Here is a 17966-nt window from a genome sequence, read left to right on the forward strand (position 1 = left end):
TAAACCAAGTAATTATTTGCTGATAATTGTGTATGGGAAAGTAACTTGAATTGAACTGGTATAGCAAAAAAACGAAGAAATGTTATATCTAAAGAATGCAGCTAACACTTCCATTCAGTCATACAAGGGTGGAGTATTGGTCAGTTTAAATGTAAATCAATGAAGCCTGATTACGAAACTGGCTTTTCTAGCCGTAAAAACTGATCCGGATGATGCATTTAGCCGTATTATCTTTGGGGGATTGGATTAATATTAACTTGCCGTCTGCTTTTCGTCAGTATGAAGCAATTTGATCAATCATTGAAAGATGCTGCATATATTCTTACTAAACAGTATCATTGGCATTGCTAATTGGTTAATCCTAAGAAGACAAAGTTTTAACATCAGTCATGTTTTCACAGTAACTCAAAGCATAAAAGACTTTAGAAAAAAAAAAATTAGCCCTAATCTTACAAATATTTCAAACTAAGAAAATTCGACACGAGTGATTAAAGTGATTTTAAACGTGCTAAATTGTACCGTAGCGATAACACTTCCCGTGAATGATACTGCATATCATCAATAACCCAGAAGGCCACGATTTACAAACGGCACAATTGTGTCAGAAACACCGATGCTCGCAGTTAATTGTGAACCGCAATCGCCCTGGTCTGCGTTATCCAATTGTTGTGTTTCGTGGGCGTGACAATCCGAACTCGCTAAATCAATCATTTGATACTGTTCAAGACCGTCGAATCCGGAAACATTTATTTGTCGTTCAGATTTTTCATTGGATTATATTTGATGTGACTTTGTGATGGACGGGACGCCGGCACCAATCAAATGTCGCCAGAGGATTACGCAGGGCGTAAATCGAGTACTTCCTTTTTCTTTCGCTTTCCGTCCATCTCATTTCACCGTCACTCTAGCAGAAGGGGTTTAACTGGGACAACATGGCTGCACAGACGGGACGCTATTACAACGAGGGTGGCAGGGCAACGAAGCGACAGAAAACGGAAAACAACGACGGAGGAATGGCCACGGTACACTCAGCTTTTTATTATCTATAGGCCATTTATAAAATGTGCGCAATTAAAGTGGGGTCCTTTCTACATGGGTTCGCTTAACTAGCTAGCTAGCTCTTTTTTTCTTGGTGCGCGCGCACTGCCAACTAGCTAGCTAGCCTGTTACCTACGTTTGCTTCCTTCGCGAAGGAGCTAGCCAACTAGACTGAATGTTTATGATTTAAATATACAACTAGCTATGCTAACCGCTGGCTTTGATGATAATTCGCTGAGGAAAATAAATGTTGACGCAGTCAGTTAGTAGACTCTCCTTTTAGCCATACAGCTAACCGTAACGGCAGAGCTTGTGTTGGCGACGCATTGAATGAATGGACCGTGAGAACAGGCCATTTGTCTTTTGTTATAGCGGTACAAAGATGTAGGCTGGATACGACCGGATAGCGGTCCTGTGCATCGCTCAGCGTTTGCGTTAGCCAGCTAGAAACCACTCAGAGTTAACTTAGCCTGGCAAGCTACTTCGGGGAAGGTTAACTTGCAAGTAGTGCGTTATTGCAAAAAATAATTCCCCACGAGTTATTCGGCGTGCCAAAACCGGCATAAGGAACGCACGCTGTTAAATTAGTTAGTTTTGTTCACGTAACTCGGTAGCAAGTAGGACTTTTCTAAACGCTTATTGTGGAGACGTTACTTAACATAAGTAAGGGACAAAAGTAGTTCAAATGTAGATACCTAAAAGTAACAGAAACGTTGCCGCACGGTTGTCTTGATAAATGCCACAAACCGTCTAAGCTTTATAGTAAGTTTCTTAATTTTTGGAACCTACAGCGCAGTCTGCCAGGTCTGAATCACTCTATATGGTTAGCTACCCGTGTGTATAAAATAATCCACATTGTACAGATTAATCTAGATTGGACAAGCTTGCAATACCTGTATTTACCTGTGACTGTAGGAGGGCTATGAAGACCCCCACAAAACCCTGCCCTCCCCCGTTGTGCATGTGAGAGGGCTGGTGGACGGCGTCATGGAGGCTGACCTGGTGGAGGCGCTGCAGGAGTTCGGACCCATCAGGTAAAGGGTGACCGTGACCGTTCCCCTGTTATCTCACAGACTGGTTTACCCAGGCGGAAAGGTCATCCTGTTGTTTACAGACGCTGGGAGCACTGCACACACAGTCTTAACTTTCACACCGTCCGTATTCTCCTGCCAGAACAGCAGTGGGGTCACACTTTCTTTTCGTTATGTTTGTCTCAAGCTTTACCTGTTTTGGCTGGTTGTTTTGTGGTAGTATCATGGAAATGTGTCTACCCCACTCCCGATTTGTCAAATTTCTGTTTGGTAAACATGCATTACATTTGGAGGAGATCTGAACCTTGCATTTAGCTTTGAGACAAGTTATTTTCATTGCAGTGTTGCTGTTGCAAGCTAGTCAGGCAGTTCTCAGTATAAACTCAATCAGATGGTATAAACTTGCATTATACAGGGTACATTACCCCTGTAGCAAGTGTATTTACTTCTAATGATCACAAAGCGATGGAGACGGGGAGGGGAAGCAACCCACAAGCTAAGGTCTCTTATTTTTTTCTTTGTTGTGAATACAGAGAATTGGGTATTTTGGGAATAGCAAAGCATTGCCATGTTTGTCATTTTGTGCCAGTAGCTTACCGTAAACAGGGACAAAATGCAGATAGGCAGCAGCCTTGTGTGAGAAAGAGGTGAAGACTCAGTGCGTATAACGAGGTCCCTCTCCCCAGCTATGTGGTGGTGATGCCAAAGAAGCGCCAGGCCCTGGTGGAGTACGAGGACATGAACGGCTCCTGCAACGCCGTGAACTACGCCTCCGACAACCAGATCTACATCGCCGGCCACCCTGCCTTCGTCAACTACTCCACCAGCCAGAAGATCTCGCGCCCCGGAGACCCGGACGACTCGCGCAGCGTCAACAACGTGCTGCTCCTCACCATAATGAACCCCATCTACCCCATCACCACGGTAACACCTCTGCTCCTGTCACCCCCCTGATGCGTGAATTTTTTCTTAGAAAATACAAGTCTTACCAAATGGGAAGAAAAGTTTACATAAACAATTTAGCATCTTCAAATGGATCACAAATCTGTGGGACTAAATATGAATATGAATTTTTTAAGTTATACCTTTGGGCTGAAAAATAAGGTGTAGCGTACAGCTGTTTCTGAATGTACCCCTAAAATGACATTACGAAGGGAAGACATTCTAGGCTTTACTGAAACAATGTTGTCTTATGGAGAGGTTAAGTATTATATTCTAATGTATAATTTTTTTTATGCATGTTCTACATGATCTCAAACCATTTTCACCCTGTCTGTAGGACGTGCTTTACACCATCTGCAACAACTGTGGCCCTGTCCAGAGGATCGTTATCTTCAGGAAGAATGGCGTGCAGGCCATGGTGGAATATCCTTTACCCCTTGAGTGTTGAGTGAGGGCTGCATTACAGCCACCTGCCCTGTTGAGTGGATGTGACAGATTGTGTTGTTGATTGTGTTAACAAATCAGAGGTGGTTTCTCTTCCTTGACTCGCCACACATTCGACTCCGTTCAGAGCGCACAGAGAGCCAAGGCCTCCCTCAACGGGGCTGATATCTACTCAGGCTGCTGCACCCTGAAGATCGAGTATGCTAAGGTGAGGCCTTTAGCGCAGCATTGCATTTTGCTTTTTATTTAAGAAGAGCGAAGAGAAGACTGAGCACCCTTTCTTTTCCTTCCTCCCCCCCGCAGCCAACGCGCCTCAACGTGTTCAAGAATGACCAGGACACCTGGGACTACACCAACCCCAACCTGAGTGGCCAAGGTAACACGAGCAGCCTCCCTGCCTTCTCTCTGACTCTACTCAGCACCCTTACTGCCACTGTGGGTGGGTGGGCGGGGCAGGGGAGGGGGGGGACAGACCTTCAGGGGTAATTTCACCGAGCTCAGAGCCTGCCAGGGACCCGCCTTCCCGTCGCCGCTCCACGCATCAGGCGGGCCGGACGGGGGGAGCGGGCGCGGGCCGCCTCGGTGGCGTTGCCTCTGAAGCGCTGCGCGGTGTGCGGTCCTGTCCTCTTGTCTAACGCCACACTGCAGCTCTCTCTCTGCGCAGACACACGGCAGGGGTGCGAGGAGCAACCTCAGGGCAGCTGGCTTTATTTCGCACAGACACAGTGCTCATCCCACCCTGACGCTTCCACAGTGACTGGCATACGCGCACACACACTTCCCCATCCCCCCACCCGTACCAGACTTAGACACTGGTCTGTCCAGGTTGATTGGTCACTGTGCCACATCGTGTGCTCAGACTTGCAGCAGTCAATGCGAAAGTAGCATTCCAGGAACGTCAGAGTGCAGGGGTGGTGTAGCAGGTTAGGGCGGGGGACTAAACTGGAAGTCATGAGATCAGCTCTTGGGATACCTGTCCTGCAGGTACCAGTGTGTGTCATTCTTCAGCTTGGTAAACGGTGCCAGAGACCAGGGACAGCCTGAAATGCAGGCCGGACGTTTTGGTTGTTCTCATTTTATTGCTTGATGTGGGCGTTGATTGCAGTCTGTATTGTTTGTCTTGTGCAGACATGCCCAGCACATTATCTTTGGTAGAATGTGTGGGTTTAATGCGGTGGAACAGTTACATCCTTGAAGTGACGCCGTTGCTCTTCCTTATACCTGATTTCACCTGGTTTTTAGCACGCAGCTGTCTGTAAATTAAATTCCAAACAACAAAATTGACTGTGGGTTTAGGGATAAGTAAAGAAAGGTATTTCTGCATTTAGAGGCACTTGTAACAGGTATCTACCAGAGGTTACTTCAGGGCAGTGTGACTGTTGGTGGTGTTAAGTGAAGGCACTTCAGTAGGAAGCGGTAAGGGGATGTTTGACCCTCGTTCCCAGCCCCTGCGGTCTGTTGTAACGGCTGGGGTCTGCTGCGATCGCTGCCCTGTCGAAGGCCAGTTGCTCCTCACACCCTTACCGCGCACATATACGCAGGCTACCCAAAGCACTGAACCTACCGCAGAACACCTGCCACTCCAGCAGAACTCGTCGCTCGGTAACAGCGGAACACTGGGGGCAACAGACACTCCATATTTGCATCGGGAGGCACACTGCTGCAATCAACACCACTCCCAACACCACCTCCACCACCACCACCGATCCTACTCCTGCAAAGGACAGTGTTTGCGCGTTCCTATATCAAACAGACGGGAGGCGGCCCTTTCATCCCAAGAAAAGGGGGAGGGATAGAGACACCGCAAGACCACGAGAACAGACATTTCCCAACATCACCACAGCAGACATGTTTTGATAAAACTGACATTCCTACCTTTCCTTCCTCCTACTCCTATTGCATCAGTACAAAGCCACGGAGACGTCCTTCCTGTTGTCTTCTTTGACACGACACATTTTCCCCGGGGGCAGGGGGTCGAGGCTCATTGCTATTAAGCTATGTTTTCCCTGCCCCCCACCCCCCACCGCCCTCCCACTTTTTCAAACCAAACAGGATTTGACACTTCTCCACACTCTCATTTCTACGAAACTCCGCACCTCCTCCAAAATCGCACCCCTGAGCCGTCACCACTCTGCCGGCAGAGGATCTTGTGACACACCAGTCCTGAGAAGGGGAAACACAGCGAGACACGACACGCAAAGCGGGAGGGAGCCGAGAGCCTACTCACACCGAAACGAGTGAAACCTACTGACACGAGGCGAAAGAGGCCCTCCTGACACAACACAAAAAAAAAACGGGGGACGCGGGTGCAGAAACACGCGAACACCTCACCCAGAAAGCCCCCCGCATCCAGGTGCCTCACAGCCGATCCCATAGACAAGATGTCGCTCGACAACACTACGCCACTGGGGGGTACAAAGGCACACGCGTGGCCGGGTTACACGGGAAGGAGCACCACAAAAAAACAGAGGGGACAGAGATAACGAAGACACCGCAGCAGACATGCCGACAAGCATATGCACAGACAGACAGAGGCAGACAAACAGACTCCACGCTTTTCCAAAGCTCTGCCTTACCTCATGGATTCAGGTGTTCTGTTTTTGTTTTTATCCCCTCCTCCCCCCCCCTACCCATTCTGTTCTCGTAACCTCCCTCCTCCCTGTGTTGACCACCCCTCCCCCTTTCTCTGCATTTCCAAAAGCAGTTTTTCCTTTCTGAATACAACTTGTGTGCTTTCTGAGAAGTCTTGACGCCTGTGTAACGCCTCCCATGTGATGCAGGTTTGGCATTGTGTGTCTGTTGAGGACATCCGTCTTTCTGAAAAGGTGCAAAATGTCTGCTTTGCGGTCGAAGCACGGTAAGCAGATATTTATTTTCTGAATGAACAACCTCCGCCACCAACAACCACAAATGCTAAAAAAAATCCCTGCTACCTCCATGGCACAGAAGAACCAAAAAAGTGTGCTTTGTCTAAGTGGAGAGGAGAGAAGGATGGAAAGATGGAATGAGGAAAGAATGAAATGAAAACGGAATGGAAGAGAGCTCTTGGAGGGGGGCTTCGGTGCCAAAGTGCCCTTCCGGCAGCAATTGCTCCTTCCTGCACCCTCTGCCTCCTTTAATCCGTGCTGTAAGTAACCACAAAAATTCTGTCTTAGAAAATCAAACTATTTTTCTATTGTGATTTTATTTTTTGGCTGAATGCATTTGCTGTAAATGTTGCTTGGCAATAACGGGAGTCTTTTAGAATTGGTTACCCTGGCTTGACATTTGTTTTTATGTCAAATTAATGGGCCCTTTCTTTTGCCTCTTGCACTTTGCACGGGCCTATTTGGGCCTATTTGTTAAGGCTCTAAGCTCTGTTTTACAACAGAGGTTGCGTGTCGCCCTTCTAGATCTCGAGCATCACTTATGCTTGAGTGTGTGTGAAGGGGGATGGTACCAAGCTGAAAGACTCCCTCGTGATGGCACATTTTCTTCTGGTCAGTGACTATAAAACAAATAAAGGCCGCATTGCTCTCCCTGTCCCACCAGGGGGTGTCAGATCTGTTTTATTTTACTTTGTCTCGTTTGGTACACTCCTGGCTTTGCGGACTGCAGGCATATGGGTGGAGGATGGCACAAGTGAGCCCACCGGCTGCTTGTGTCTGCGCTGCTGCAGTTTCTGCATTGTTCAGAGTTATGTCATTACGTGTCAACTAGTGGTGCGTCAGAGACTGGTGCCCAGTCCTCGGTGTTGTGGAGGAGGCAAGGACTCAGAGTTGAGTGGTAGACACGTGCTGCTTTTTTTTTTTTTTTTTTTTTTTTAAATGGGAATCGCATTAGGAGGGCTGGCTTGGCCGGCAGCAGTCTTTGCCTCAGACTCTAAAAACTGTGGGGATCGGTGGGATAGTACAGTAAGGCAATGTAGGCAATCACTGCAAACTTTATCCTGGGACAGGAAAGTGGAATATTGTCATTTAATCAGTATTTATTTATATGGTATTTAGAATACCTGTACATCTGTATAATTATTAGCTTTTAATATTGTCGTTCTTTTTAATCAAGAGCACCGGTTCAATGTAAGTGTATTGTTCTTTAAGTGTGGTGTTGGCTCCATGTGTAGGTTAACACCCGTAGTTCCTCCGAATTGGAACCTTTGAACTTATTTTTAGATATTTGGGTGGTCATGTTCATACACAAGGCTGTCATGAGTATGATCTATAAAGTATCAGTCAGTTCATTTTCAAAGTGAAAATGTGGGCCATGAGGGAACATGATTAGAAGTGAGCTCTGAATGGTGATGCTGAAGGTACACATCTGAAGCTGAAATGCTTCAGAAACTTACAAAACCTCAGCTAAAGACGCACACTGAGTGTGTGAGCCCTTTGGCCAGCTGCTTCATCAAGAGCGTTAGCCTCGTGCAACAGCTGTTTAGTTGACATTTCACTTGGCATTTTCCATTGTGCTTTATTCTGTAAACGAAACATTTCTGGCACTACACTTGTTAAACACTGCACTCTACCAGAACTTGCCTTCAGCTGACCTTCCCCCTGACCAGAGATTTGTGGCCCTGACTTGTAGGAACCTCAGTGGTTAAGCTTTATGTAGCTGCTGTTGTATCATTCTAGGAGTAGCACTGAAGCTAAAGGAGGCTTTCATGCAGCTTGCCCACACAGATGTCAGGCATACACAAAAACCTCAGGAGCTGCTGTTGCACTGTCATGAAGGAATAGTTAGGAGTTATGGATCTGGGGGCGGGTATATCTGCAGTAATTCATCAAAAACACAAGCCCTTTTCAGTGGCCTGTGTAGGACAGAATATAGTCAGTAGAAACACGGCAGACTGTGCATCATTGATTTGGACTTTGAATTTATGGTAGTTTTCATTCATTTTATTACAGCAAAATATTTAATCTTGTTGATCCAGTTTGGTAACCATCGGTACAGCTCGCAATGTGAGTGTGGGGCAGATACACTACGGAAGTTCAGAGGGAGCATGGGCAGTGATGTAATATTGTGAGGATATTGCCCTTTGAGTACATTTAATAGGCCAGGCGCTTTGCCGCAGTGAACATGACCCCCTTAATGTCTGGTAGCAGTGAAATTCAGGAGTAAGCGATAGCCAGATGCCTGTACTGGAGCTGGCCTGAGACTTTGTTGCTGTTACGTTTGACATGTATATATGTGCCTGTACAGATGCAGAAGGAGATGGAAATTGGAGCAGTGCACAAGGTGTGTTTACATTACAATACTACAACCCTCTCTCTCCCCCTTGTGCCTAAATGCATTTAGGACTTTGGAGATGATGTGTTCGGAATGTCAGTAGTTTACATTCAGGCGTTCTTTTGTTGGCTGGATCCATATTTAACTAGTTGACCCCACCATATCTGTCACCAGTTTTGCTTAACAACCAGCAGTGGTTGAGACCATTTGCAGTCTTGGAGCCTTTGAAGTGCAGGTGGTTTGCAGAAATAATAGAGAATGGCAGTTAATTCCTGCCGGGAAGTTCTCTTTGGAGTTAGCCGTTTCAGTTTGAGGACCCCTGAGAACTTGTAGATATGACTTGACCCTACAGCTTGAAAGTACTGCTTTCTCCTGTTTTTTGTATGTTGTCTCTCTCTCTCTCTCTCTCTCTTTCTGTACCATTCTGCTCAATTCCTAAAGCCTGAATGGATGTTAACTGCTGTGCACTGGCAATCTTGTTTCCTGTCGCTTCTCAGCTGTTCACCTTTCGCTCTCTCTCCTTTCCTCCTCCTCCTCCTCCCTACCTACCTCTCTCTCGCCTCTCAGATATGAATGCCAACCCCAACAAGCGTCAGAGACAGCCGGCTCTGCTGGGAGACCACCCTCCAGAGTATGGTAAGGCTCTCGGGGGACAAGTCCTTCACGCAGAGACCCTCTATTCATAAACTTAACCCCAGCATCCACTCCTTAGCAGTTGGGAGTGGCTTATGCAGGTTACTGTACAGTGGCAGCAAGGAGGTGCTGTGTACCTGTCTCTCTAAAGCTCTTATTTTGTGTAGTGTGTTAATCCCCCCCCCCCTCCCCCTCCCCGCCAAACGTCTTTAGTGTGCACAGTGGGCCGGACCCATTGGTGTTACCCTGTGAGTGTTTATCTGCGCCTGCCCTTGCCCTCTCCTGCTCACCTTCCTCTCGCTCCACTCTCTCCTCCAGCTGGTCCACAGGGTGGCTACCACGGGCATTACCACGACGAGAGCTACGGGCCGCCACCACCCCCTCACTATGAAGGGCGCCGCATGGGCCCACCCATGGGGGGCCCCCGTCGAGGGGGACACAACCAGCGCTACGGGGGCCCACAGTACGGGCACCCCCCTCCCCCTCCTCCGCCGGGCGAGTACAGCCCCCATGCTGACTCCCCCGTGGTCATGGTGTACGGTCTGGAGCCCTCCAAGATGAATGCTGACAAGGTCTTCAATGTGTTCTGCCTCTACGGCAATGTGGAGCGGGTGAGTGTCCCGACAGAGTGGACGGGCGGGTAGGCCTATCTCAGAACCAGGACAGGAGCAGTAACAACCCCTTCCCCTCTCCTTCAGGTGAAGTTCATGAAGAGCAAGCCAGGAGCAGCCATGGTGGAGATGGGCGACTGCTACGCTGTAGACCGTGCCATCACCCACCTCAACAACAACTTCCTGTTCGGACAGAAGCTGAACGTCTGGTGGGTTTCCTGTGCAGCTTCACACTCTTGCTGTCAGCTACATGTCTCTCCCTCTCTTCTTTCTCAGTAGATCTAAGAGGCTTGTGTATAGAAGGTTTTACCCCCTCGGTGATGAAAGATTACCTTTGCCTAGATCAAATTGTTGCAGTGTAATCGGCCTACTTTGGGTTTGGGAGTCTGTGCTGGGTTTGTGGGTGGCGGCTATGGAAGCTTATCCTTCCCTCTTTCTCTGTGTGCAGTGTGTCGAAGCAGCAGGCCATCATGCCCGGCCAGTCCTACGAGCTGGAGGACGGCACCAGCAGCTTCAAGGACTTCCACGGCACCCGCAACAACCGCTTCACCTCCCCAGAACAGGCCGCCAAGAACCGCATCCAGCACCCCAGCAACGTCCTGCACTTCTTCAACGCCCAGCCCGATGTGTCGACTGAGATCTTCACACAGGTCAGTTTCTGAGAGGGCAGCCCCTCGGGTGAGTTGGTGGAACGTCTGGAAGGTCCAGGGAAAGGATGGCTGCGAGTGAGCTGACCACTGTGACTTGTCCTTTCAGATCTGTGAGGAGCTTGGAGTCAAGAGCCCCTCCAACGTCAAACTTTTCACGGGGAAGAGTAAGTGTGCTCCACACGCCGCCTTGGCAGTAAACTTCACTGTGATGTTTCTCGGTGGTCTTTGTGAACTCTCATGCTTTTGTGTTGTTGGTTTGATTGTGTGCAGTAAGGGTTCGTGTGTGTCTGTGTTCGGTGTTGGTAATTTGGACTGCTTGTGCTTCTCTTACCCCAGGCGGGGGTCCGGGTGAGCGCAGTTCGTCTGGACTGTTGGAGTGGGAGTCCATCAATGACGCCATGGAGGCCCTGGCCATGATGAACCACTACCAGATGAAGAACCCAAGTAAGTTCTGCAGATGCCTGATCATGCCAAGTGGCCTTGCATAGAGCGGGGTGCAGATAATCACACGACCCATCTCTTCTATCATGTGGCACCACCCTGTTGAGCAGGAGAGGGGAACATAACAGTGTAGTAATGTTCATGAACACCAGGGATGCCCGAGTATTTTTACTCTGGGGCAGGTGTATATCATGAACTGATAACTGACATCTGATGGTTATCAATGAAACTTTTCCACTGCTTCAATTTTATTTCAACTTGACTATTATTTCACTTTGAAATGATCTCATTGTCAGCGTGCAACAGCTTCAGCTGCACTCACTGTCACACTTCTAGTATTCTACTACCTCAATATTAATAACCAACCTTAATATTCCACAGAAAATAATCATGTGGGTTATCAGGTGTTGTGGGGACACATTAGTGCTCAGTGATTGTGATAGTAACTGATCTGAGCTTGCACACTCAGGATTTTTTGCATGCCTATTTACATGTGGCACTAGAGCTAGGTATCGTGGAGTGTCAAGATTAGCCTCAGTCCAAGGCATAATCAAACATACCAGTAGATTTTGAATGCTTTTCATAGGTTGAAGGATGGGTGGTTTTTGTTTATGTGAGTTCTAATGTTCTCTTGTTTCTTTCAGATGGCCCATACCCGTACACCCTCAAACTGTGTTTCTCCACTGCGCAGCATGCAAACTAAGTGGCTCCCGGCTGTCGACAGACTCCTCCCTCCTCCTCCCTAACTACCATGTCATCGACACAGTTTGCCCCTCCCCCATATACCTGCCCTCAGTGTCCGTAAAAGCAGTATGTTGTGTGTGTGTGTGTGTCTGTGCGGCCTTGTGGAGTTCTTTGTTAGTATGGAGCTTTGGCAAGTTGGAAGAGAGTTTGACTGATACTGACAGAGATGATGGGTTGTTTTTAGAGAGAAATGGAAAAAAGCTTTTGTACCAGTATTTTTTTTTTTTTGCTTTGAATTTTTAAATTGCCATTTTGTTCTGCTGTCTGTTCAGCACTACACCTATACATTAAAGTATCACCTTCTAATGGAAGGAAAGATTTCAACTTTTTGTTCTGAAATAAAATCGGTAAAATAAAATGTTCTTGTGCTTTCTTGACATGAATAAATGAAATAATCCAATGTTTGTTCACTCATAATGGGCCATAAATACTGCTGAAGGTTCTGTCACTCAGCATTCAAACACACAGCTGTATTGAAATTGCACCAGTTTTTCTGTTGGAGTTCTGCTTGTGACAAACCTGTGTGTTTATGGTTTACTTAAATCTGTTCATGACCAATTGTGGATGATTGGGCTATGACAATCTCAGTAGTTAAATTTATACCTCATTTATAGACCACTGTAGATGTACTATAAATGACATTGTAAAGTATTTTCACTGAAAAGACCAAGGTGACATGACTAGAATTATAAGTTTTGGTTTCTCGGAGAACACTTGACAATAACTTAACATCTGCATGGACAGTTGACCTAAAGGCGTCCTTGTTTGTTCATGTGCATCCATGCAGTGTCAGTAAGGGGGTCTTCAGATAGACTGTTGTACACCAAGTACTTCTCAATCCTACTCCTGGAGGCCCACTGTCCTGCATATCTTCTATCCTTGCTCCAAACACACCTGATTAGTGTGATTAACGTGCTCTTGATTAAATCAGGTGTGCTCAGCTAATCAAAAGTGCCACTGATGAGTTCAGACTGTAACCTATGTAAGTCGCTTTGGATAAAAGCGTCTGTTAAATGAATAAATGTAAATGTAAGTAGAGCAGGATTGAGAATCAGTGGTGTACGAGACCGAACAATTGGCTGGTCAATGAAGTGAAAATAGCCGTAAGCGAGCACTGCCTATTACGAGCCTTCTGGCTTGCCGTTGAGATCGGACGATGGGGGCAAGATTCAATCCTAACAAAACGCAGAAACAGACAGACCTCTGTATGAAACTCGAGAATACTGGAAAACACTGCGATATCGATTTGTTTCGGGAACAAAACAGGTGTTGCAATCCAATGCAGCCGATCGTCAATTTTGTCCACTTTTCAATTCACGCTAACAGTGGTGTGTTGTACTTGTAGACACTCCCTGCCTGTGGTGCGATTCGGTGTTGTCATTCAGAGTTGAACATTTGATCAAAGGGCAATGGCATCTCTCGTCCGGTCTACGCTGATGAAAAGTAAGCGTTCTTCGTGAGCACATACGGACTTATGAATCTAGCTAGCTAACGTTAGCTAGTCTATAACGGAAAATAACCGCATGTAGCGAGCAAGAACAGAGCGCGTAAGTTGTAAGTTAGCAACCGTAGCTAAAGTTGCTGCTTAGATAGGAAATTTGTTTGTTTTTTGTTTTGTTTCGTAGTTAGCTAAGCTAGCTACAACGAACATCTGCTACATTAACTAATAATTTTGAAAATTCGTTTGAAAATGGTACTACCAGTTTGCAAGTTACCCTGTTAGCTAACGGTAGCTTGGAATACAACGCTGAAAACGGATTGTCATTAGTTCGCGAGACTGTCTGGTTGCGTAGCTATGCGACTGCTGTTTTAATTTCTGGGGGTTCTGTCGTAGATATTATTTGTATTTACAGGGTTTAATTACTTTCTATTACGGCATTCTGTCCACGCTGACCCCAAAGGCATAAGTAGGCGAAAGGTCAGTTACACTCAGTCCTTGCTCACCCCTGAGCTCTCCAGACACAAGTAGCAGCTAACACTGTACGCGATCAATATCTCAGAGAAACTTGCAAATGTTTCATTTCGAATCACCTGTTTCGAGATATTTTGCCATTCGAATTAAGATATTGTTAACGTTAGCTGTTGTTTTGAAGCACACTCAACATTGCATTGTAGGCTCTGAAACGTGATCCACTTGACCAAAGTCTGTTTTAGAATACAACTACTACAAAAATGGGGTTGAACCGTAAAACAGCGCCTGTTCTTTTTCCGCTGTCTGTCAAGTGTTTCTGCGTGGGTGGGCAGTTATTGATTGTTCTTCACTTTCTGCAGCAACTGTGATCAGTGCTCAACGTGTCCCACAGAGTCTTACGGAGTGATCCTTCGCAAAACTGATTTAGGATCAGCTTTTATGAAGAGAGCATGACTCTCACTGTAGCTTGCATTTCCTCCCGCCTATGGTCGCTATCAGACAGGGGCTTGTGGCTGCCGGGTTTCAACGCGGTACGAGCGATGTCAGCGCAGGCGGGCCCCACCCCACCGTTTTCCACCTTGTCCGTGAGCCACCCGGCCAACGCGATCACCCACGTCGAGCTGCACCGTCCGGAGAAGCGCAACGCCATGAACCGAGCCTTCTGGAGGTATGGTGACGTTCAACACCTCTGAGCATTAGACCCTATCTCCTGCCGAAAGAGGCATTTATTTCCCTGCCGTTAACCCAAATGCCTTTTAACCCGTACATATTCAGGCTTATTTAGAATGGATTTTGCTTTATATGCACCTTCAACCTGCCGATATGGTAGTACTGTCAGATTAATGTCAACCACAGAAGAGCCAGATTTATTTTGCGATGTAATGACGTGTTGTGCAACCTACAAACGTAGTTGGTTGACGCACCTAAGCTACGTCACTGCTCATTTCTATAATTGTAGACCCTGCTGACCTAGGTCAGTACTTGTTTTTGGATCTGTCCACTTCCCCTGGGTGCATATTTTGAGGTCAGGTCAGCTGTGTGCTTCTGCATTCTCCTCTGTCTCACATGTATGATCCCTCTGCCTCCCAGTGAGATGGTGGAGTGCTTCTCTCAGATCGCTGTGGACGCAGAATGCCGGGTCGTCGTGGTATCGGGAGCCGGAAAAATATTCACAGCAGGTAAGAGAAACTGATGTTTTTGGTGGCAGAATATTGTCCATTAGACATGCAAATGAAGGCCAAAATGTGTGGGTGTAACCATGTCAGTGACTCCCAAATGTTTAATTGACATTGAATTTCCTTGCTGAGGCCTATTGCCCACTTTTGCCTGGTGTCCCCTCTCTCTGTCTCCCCTTCTCCTTGACGCCCCTTTTAACCCCGCCTCTAGGGATTGACCTGATGGACATGGCAAGTGACGTCCTGCAGCCAGGGGGAGACGACACGGCGAGGACCTCCTGGAACCTGCGCCGCATCGTCACGAAGTATCAGGAGACCTTTAGTGTCATAGAGAAGGTGGGCGCGTACCTCCCACTGACCCCTGCATCTGCCCTCAAACCTACCAACTCTGCAGGAGACAACTGTTGAGTGATTATAGTGCATAGGTTTGGTATTCTGAATGCTGGTACTGGAGGTAGTTGTGGTATACTCCTGTAGTGGGCTCCAGTATAATGTTCTGTTATTCATGATAATGTAGCTTAGATGCTGAGTTGTGTACATTAAATAAGTGAGGAAGCAACAACTCAGTGCTATTTATCAATGCCTTTTTCTAATCAGTGCCCCATTTTAAATGCAGAGTGTGTTGTTTGACTGTGCGCCTGTCCTGTGCCTGCTTTGATCGTGTGGTCTCTCTCTCCCTCTACCCCTACAGTGTCCAAAGCCTGTGGTGGTAGCAGTGCATGGAGCATGTGTGGGAGGGGGTGAGTGTGCACACGTGTGTGAGGGAGTGAAAATTTACACCATTTGACATCAATGCATCAATGCAGGAAGTCTGGCTGTTTTGTGTATGTGTATATTAATGGAGGATGTGTTCTATCAGGAGTGGACCTGATCACAGCCTGTGATATCCGGCTTTGCACACAGGATGCTTGGTTCCAGGTGAAGGTACGTCTGCTGACTGTTGGCTTCCTCTAGTTGTTCAGCGACTGGGTATGGCTCTTTAGTGATTTGCGATAACACTGTTCAGCCACTAGCAAGACTGGGGATCACATCATCCCTGACCCCTATGTAGAAATTTGATTTGAAGCTGCTGATCTCTGTGAATTTTGAATGCCATGATGCCACATTCTGTTGTCCGCAGGAAGTTGACATTGGCCTGGCAGCAGATGTGGGGACACTACAGCGTCTTCCCAAAGTTATCGGTAGCCGCAGGTAGGAATGACACCGTGCCATACGAAAGCTCCATGTCGTTCCTTCTAGTTTCACTGTAACTCATTGGTCCAGTCAAATTCTTGTTGTTCCACTAGTCCAGTTGCATTCTGTTGCTTCATGTCATGCTTTCCCGTAGACAGACGCTGGCAATAGCCCATTGTTCTGTCAGATATTGTTGAGCTTGAGCCAGCGTGACTTCATGCCTGCCTGTCTGTGTTCCAGTCTGGTGAACGAGCTGGCACTGACAGCCAGGAAGATGTACTCGGATGAAGCCAAGAGCTGCGGACTGGTCAGGTGCGAACTGCCTCTGTCTTTGTGTGCGAGTGTGTTTGTGTGTCTCCATCAGCCTGTGTTTGTCTGGTGTTGAGTAATGTCTGCCTCAGTGTCCCCAGATTGCATATATTTCTGTTCGGTCAGCTGCTGTGTTTTTGCATATGGAAAACAAATACACAGTTTCACATACATAATGCATAGTGTCACATACGCATGATGTCAGCGGCCCCCTGCACACTTGTGATGTACATCTCCCGGTCTCTAGCCGGGTGTTTGCAGACAAGGAGGCCATGATGGCGGGGGCTCTGGAGCTGGCTGGGGAGATAGCAGCCCGCAGTCCGGTCGCTGTGCAGGGAACCAAAATCAACCTCATCTACTCCAGAGACCATAGTGTAGCAGAGGGCCTGGATTACATGGTGAGACATGTTTCCAGCACACACACACACACACACACACACATACATATGGAAAAGCACTGTGTTGTGGTATGTCAAAGCCAAAATGTGTGTCATACATGGTACCTGCCTGGCTGAACATAACAGCACCATTGTCGTGAAGTTGATAAACACCGTTAAAATACATTATTGTCATTAAGCAGATGCTTTTAACCAGAGTGACTTACATAGGATACAATTTTTATGAATACAAATGTTATCCATTTATACAGCTGGATTTTTTTTTTTAATTCAGGGTTTAGTACCTTGCCCAAGAGCGCAACGGCAGTGCCCCGGCAGGGAATCGCCCCAAAAACCTTTCCGTTACGAGCACTACTCCTTAACATTATGCTACACTGCCGCTCCGGATCATCATATCGCCATATCTCAGTCGAAAAGAGCCACAGATTGAAATGTGACTTGGCTCTCTTTGTCCCTGTGTTACTCTCCCTCTCTCTCTTTTTATCTCTCCATACCTTCCTGCTCCGTGATACCATGTCCCTGTCTGCCTCAGGCCACGTGGAACATGAGCATGCTGCAGACGCAGGACGTCATGAAGTCGGCTCAGGCCGCCATGGAGAAGAAAAGCCCGAAGGAAGTGCCTTTCTCCAAACTCTGAGAGCCACTGAGACGGAGAGGAGGGCCAAGCAGGGCCGGAGAGCAGGGAAGGGAGCAGCGAAAGGAACACGCCCAGAGCCTCCTAACACACAGACACCGCTGCTTCCACAGGCGTCCTCAAAGACAAATTGATGTGCTGTTAAGACCAGAGGTGTCAGCGAGAAGGGGTTGCTGGATTCGGTGGGCAGTTTGCCCCATGACAGCACCATCCATCAGTGGCTATAACCATCGTGCACCTCTCATGTACGCCACTGTCAGATCAACTCACCTGTGACTAATTTGTTGTGCTTTAAATGTACAAAGAAATAATGTGAAATGTATTCTTTTACAAATAAACTGTTGTCTGGTAGAACATGCCGTCATTTTTGGCGTGATTGGTCATGACTGCTGAGTGAGCGAATGAAAGTGCTGAGTGTTAAAGATCGTTTTTCATCTTACTGTTTTCACAATTACCTGTTAATTGATGTAATAGAATAATTACTAGAATACTTACTCTGAATCGTTTTCTAGTTATTATTCGTGTATCTGAGGCGATGTATGCGGTTGCGTTATTTACTGGTTTCATTTTGGTTAGTATGTGTTTTGTTGTATTTTTAACGGTTTTACATCAAGTTAGAGTACAGCGAC

General features: G+C 47.1%; 2 protein-coding genes across 4 annotated transcripts; both read left to right on the forward strand.

Annotated features, from left to right (window-relative positions):
- Positions 1 to 887: 887 nt before the first annotated feature.
- Positions 888 to 11961, forward strand: LOC118782748 (heterogeneous nuclear ribonucleoprotein L-like). 3 transcript variants are annotated; one of them, XM_036536286.1, is made up of 14 exons: positions 888 to 1022; positions 1954 to 2072; positions 2756 to 2993; positions 3349 to 3434; positions 3567 to 3663; positions 3759 to 3831; positions 8631 to 8666; positions 9225 to 9293; positions 9609 to 9901; positions 9989 to 10110; positions 10350 to 10551; positions 10658 to 10715; positions 10888 to 10995; positions 11637 to 11961. In XM_036536286.1, the coding sequence occupies exons 1-14, from the start codon at positions 933 to 935 to the stop codon at positions 11693 to 11695; spliced, it is 1650 nt and encodes a 549-aa protein (XP_036392179.1). In that variant the 5' UTR covers positions 888 to 932; the 3' UTR covers positions 11696 to 11961. The 3 variants fall into 3 exon arrangements, with proteins under 3 accessions (XP_036392179.1, XP_036392180.1, XP_036392181.1); XM_036536287.1 differs by lacking the exon at positions 8631 to 8666; XM_036536288.1 differs by lacking the exons at positions 8631 to 8666; positions 9225 to 9293.
- A 945-nt stretch (positions 11962 to 12906) lies between these two features.
- Positions 12907 to 17691, forward strand: ech1 (enoyl CoA hydratase 1, peroxisomal). The gene is made up of 10 exons (XM_036536837.1): positions 12907 to 13179; positions 14147 to 14315; positions 14738 to 14826; positions 15035 to 15159; positions 15515 to 15563; positions 15683 to 15747; positions 15944 to 16014; positions 16237 to 16308; positions 16553 to 16703; positions 17236 to 17691. The coding sequence occupies exons 1-10, from the start codon at positions 13146 to 13148 to the stop codon at positions 17338 to 17340; spliced, it is 930 nt and encodes a 309-aa protein (XP_036392730.1). The 5' UTR covers positions 12907 to 13145; the 3' UTR covers positions 17341 to 17691.
- The last annotated feature ends 275 nt before the right edge of the window (positions 17692 to 17966 follow it).

This window comes from Megalops cyprinoides, chromosome 9, assembly GCF_013368585.1.
Source record: "Megalops cyprinoides isolate fMegCyp1 chromosome 9, fMegCyp1.pri, whole genome shotgun sequence".
NCBI classification, from domain to species: Eukaryota; Metazoa; Chordata; class Actinopteri; order Elopiformes; family Megalopidae; genus Megalops; species Megalops cyprinoides.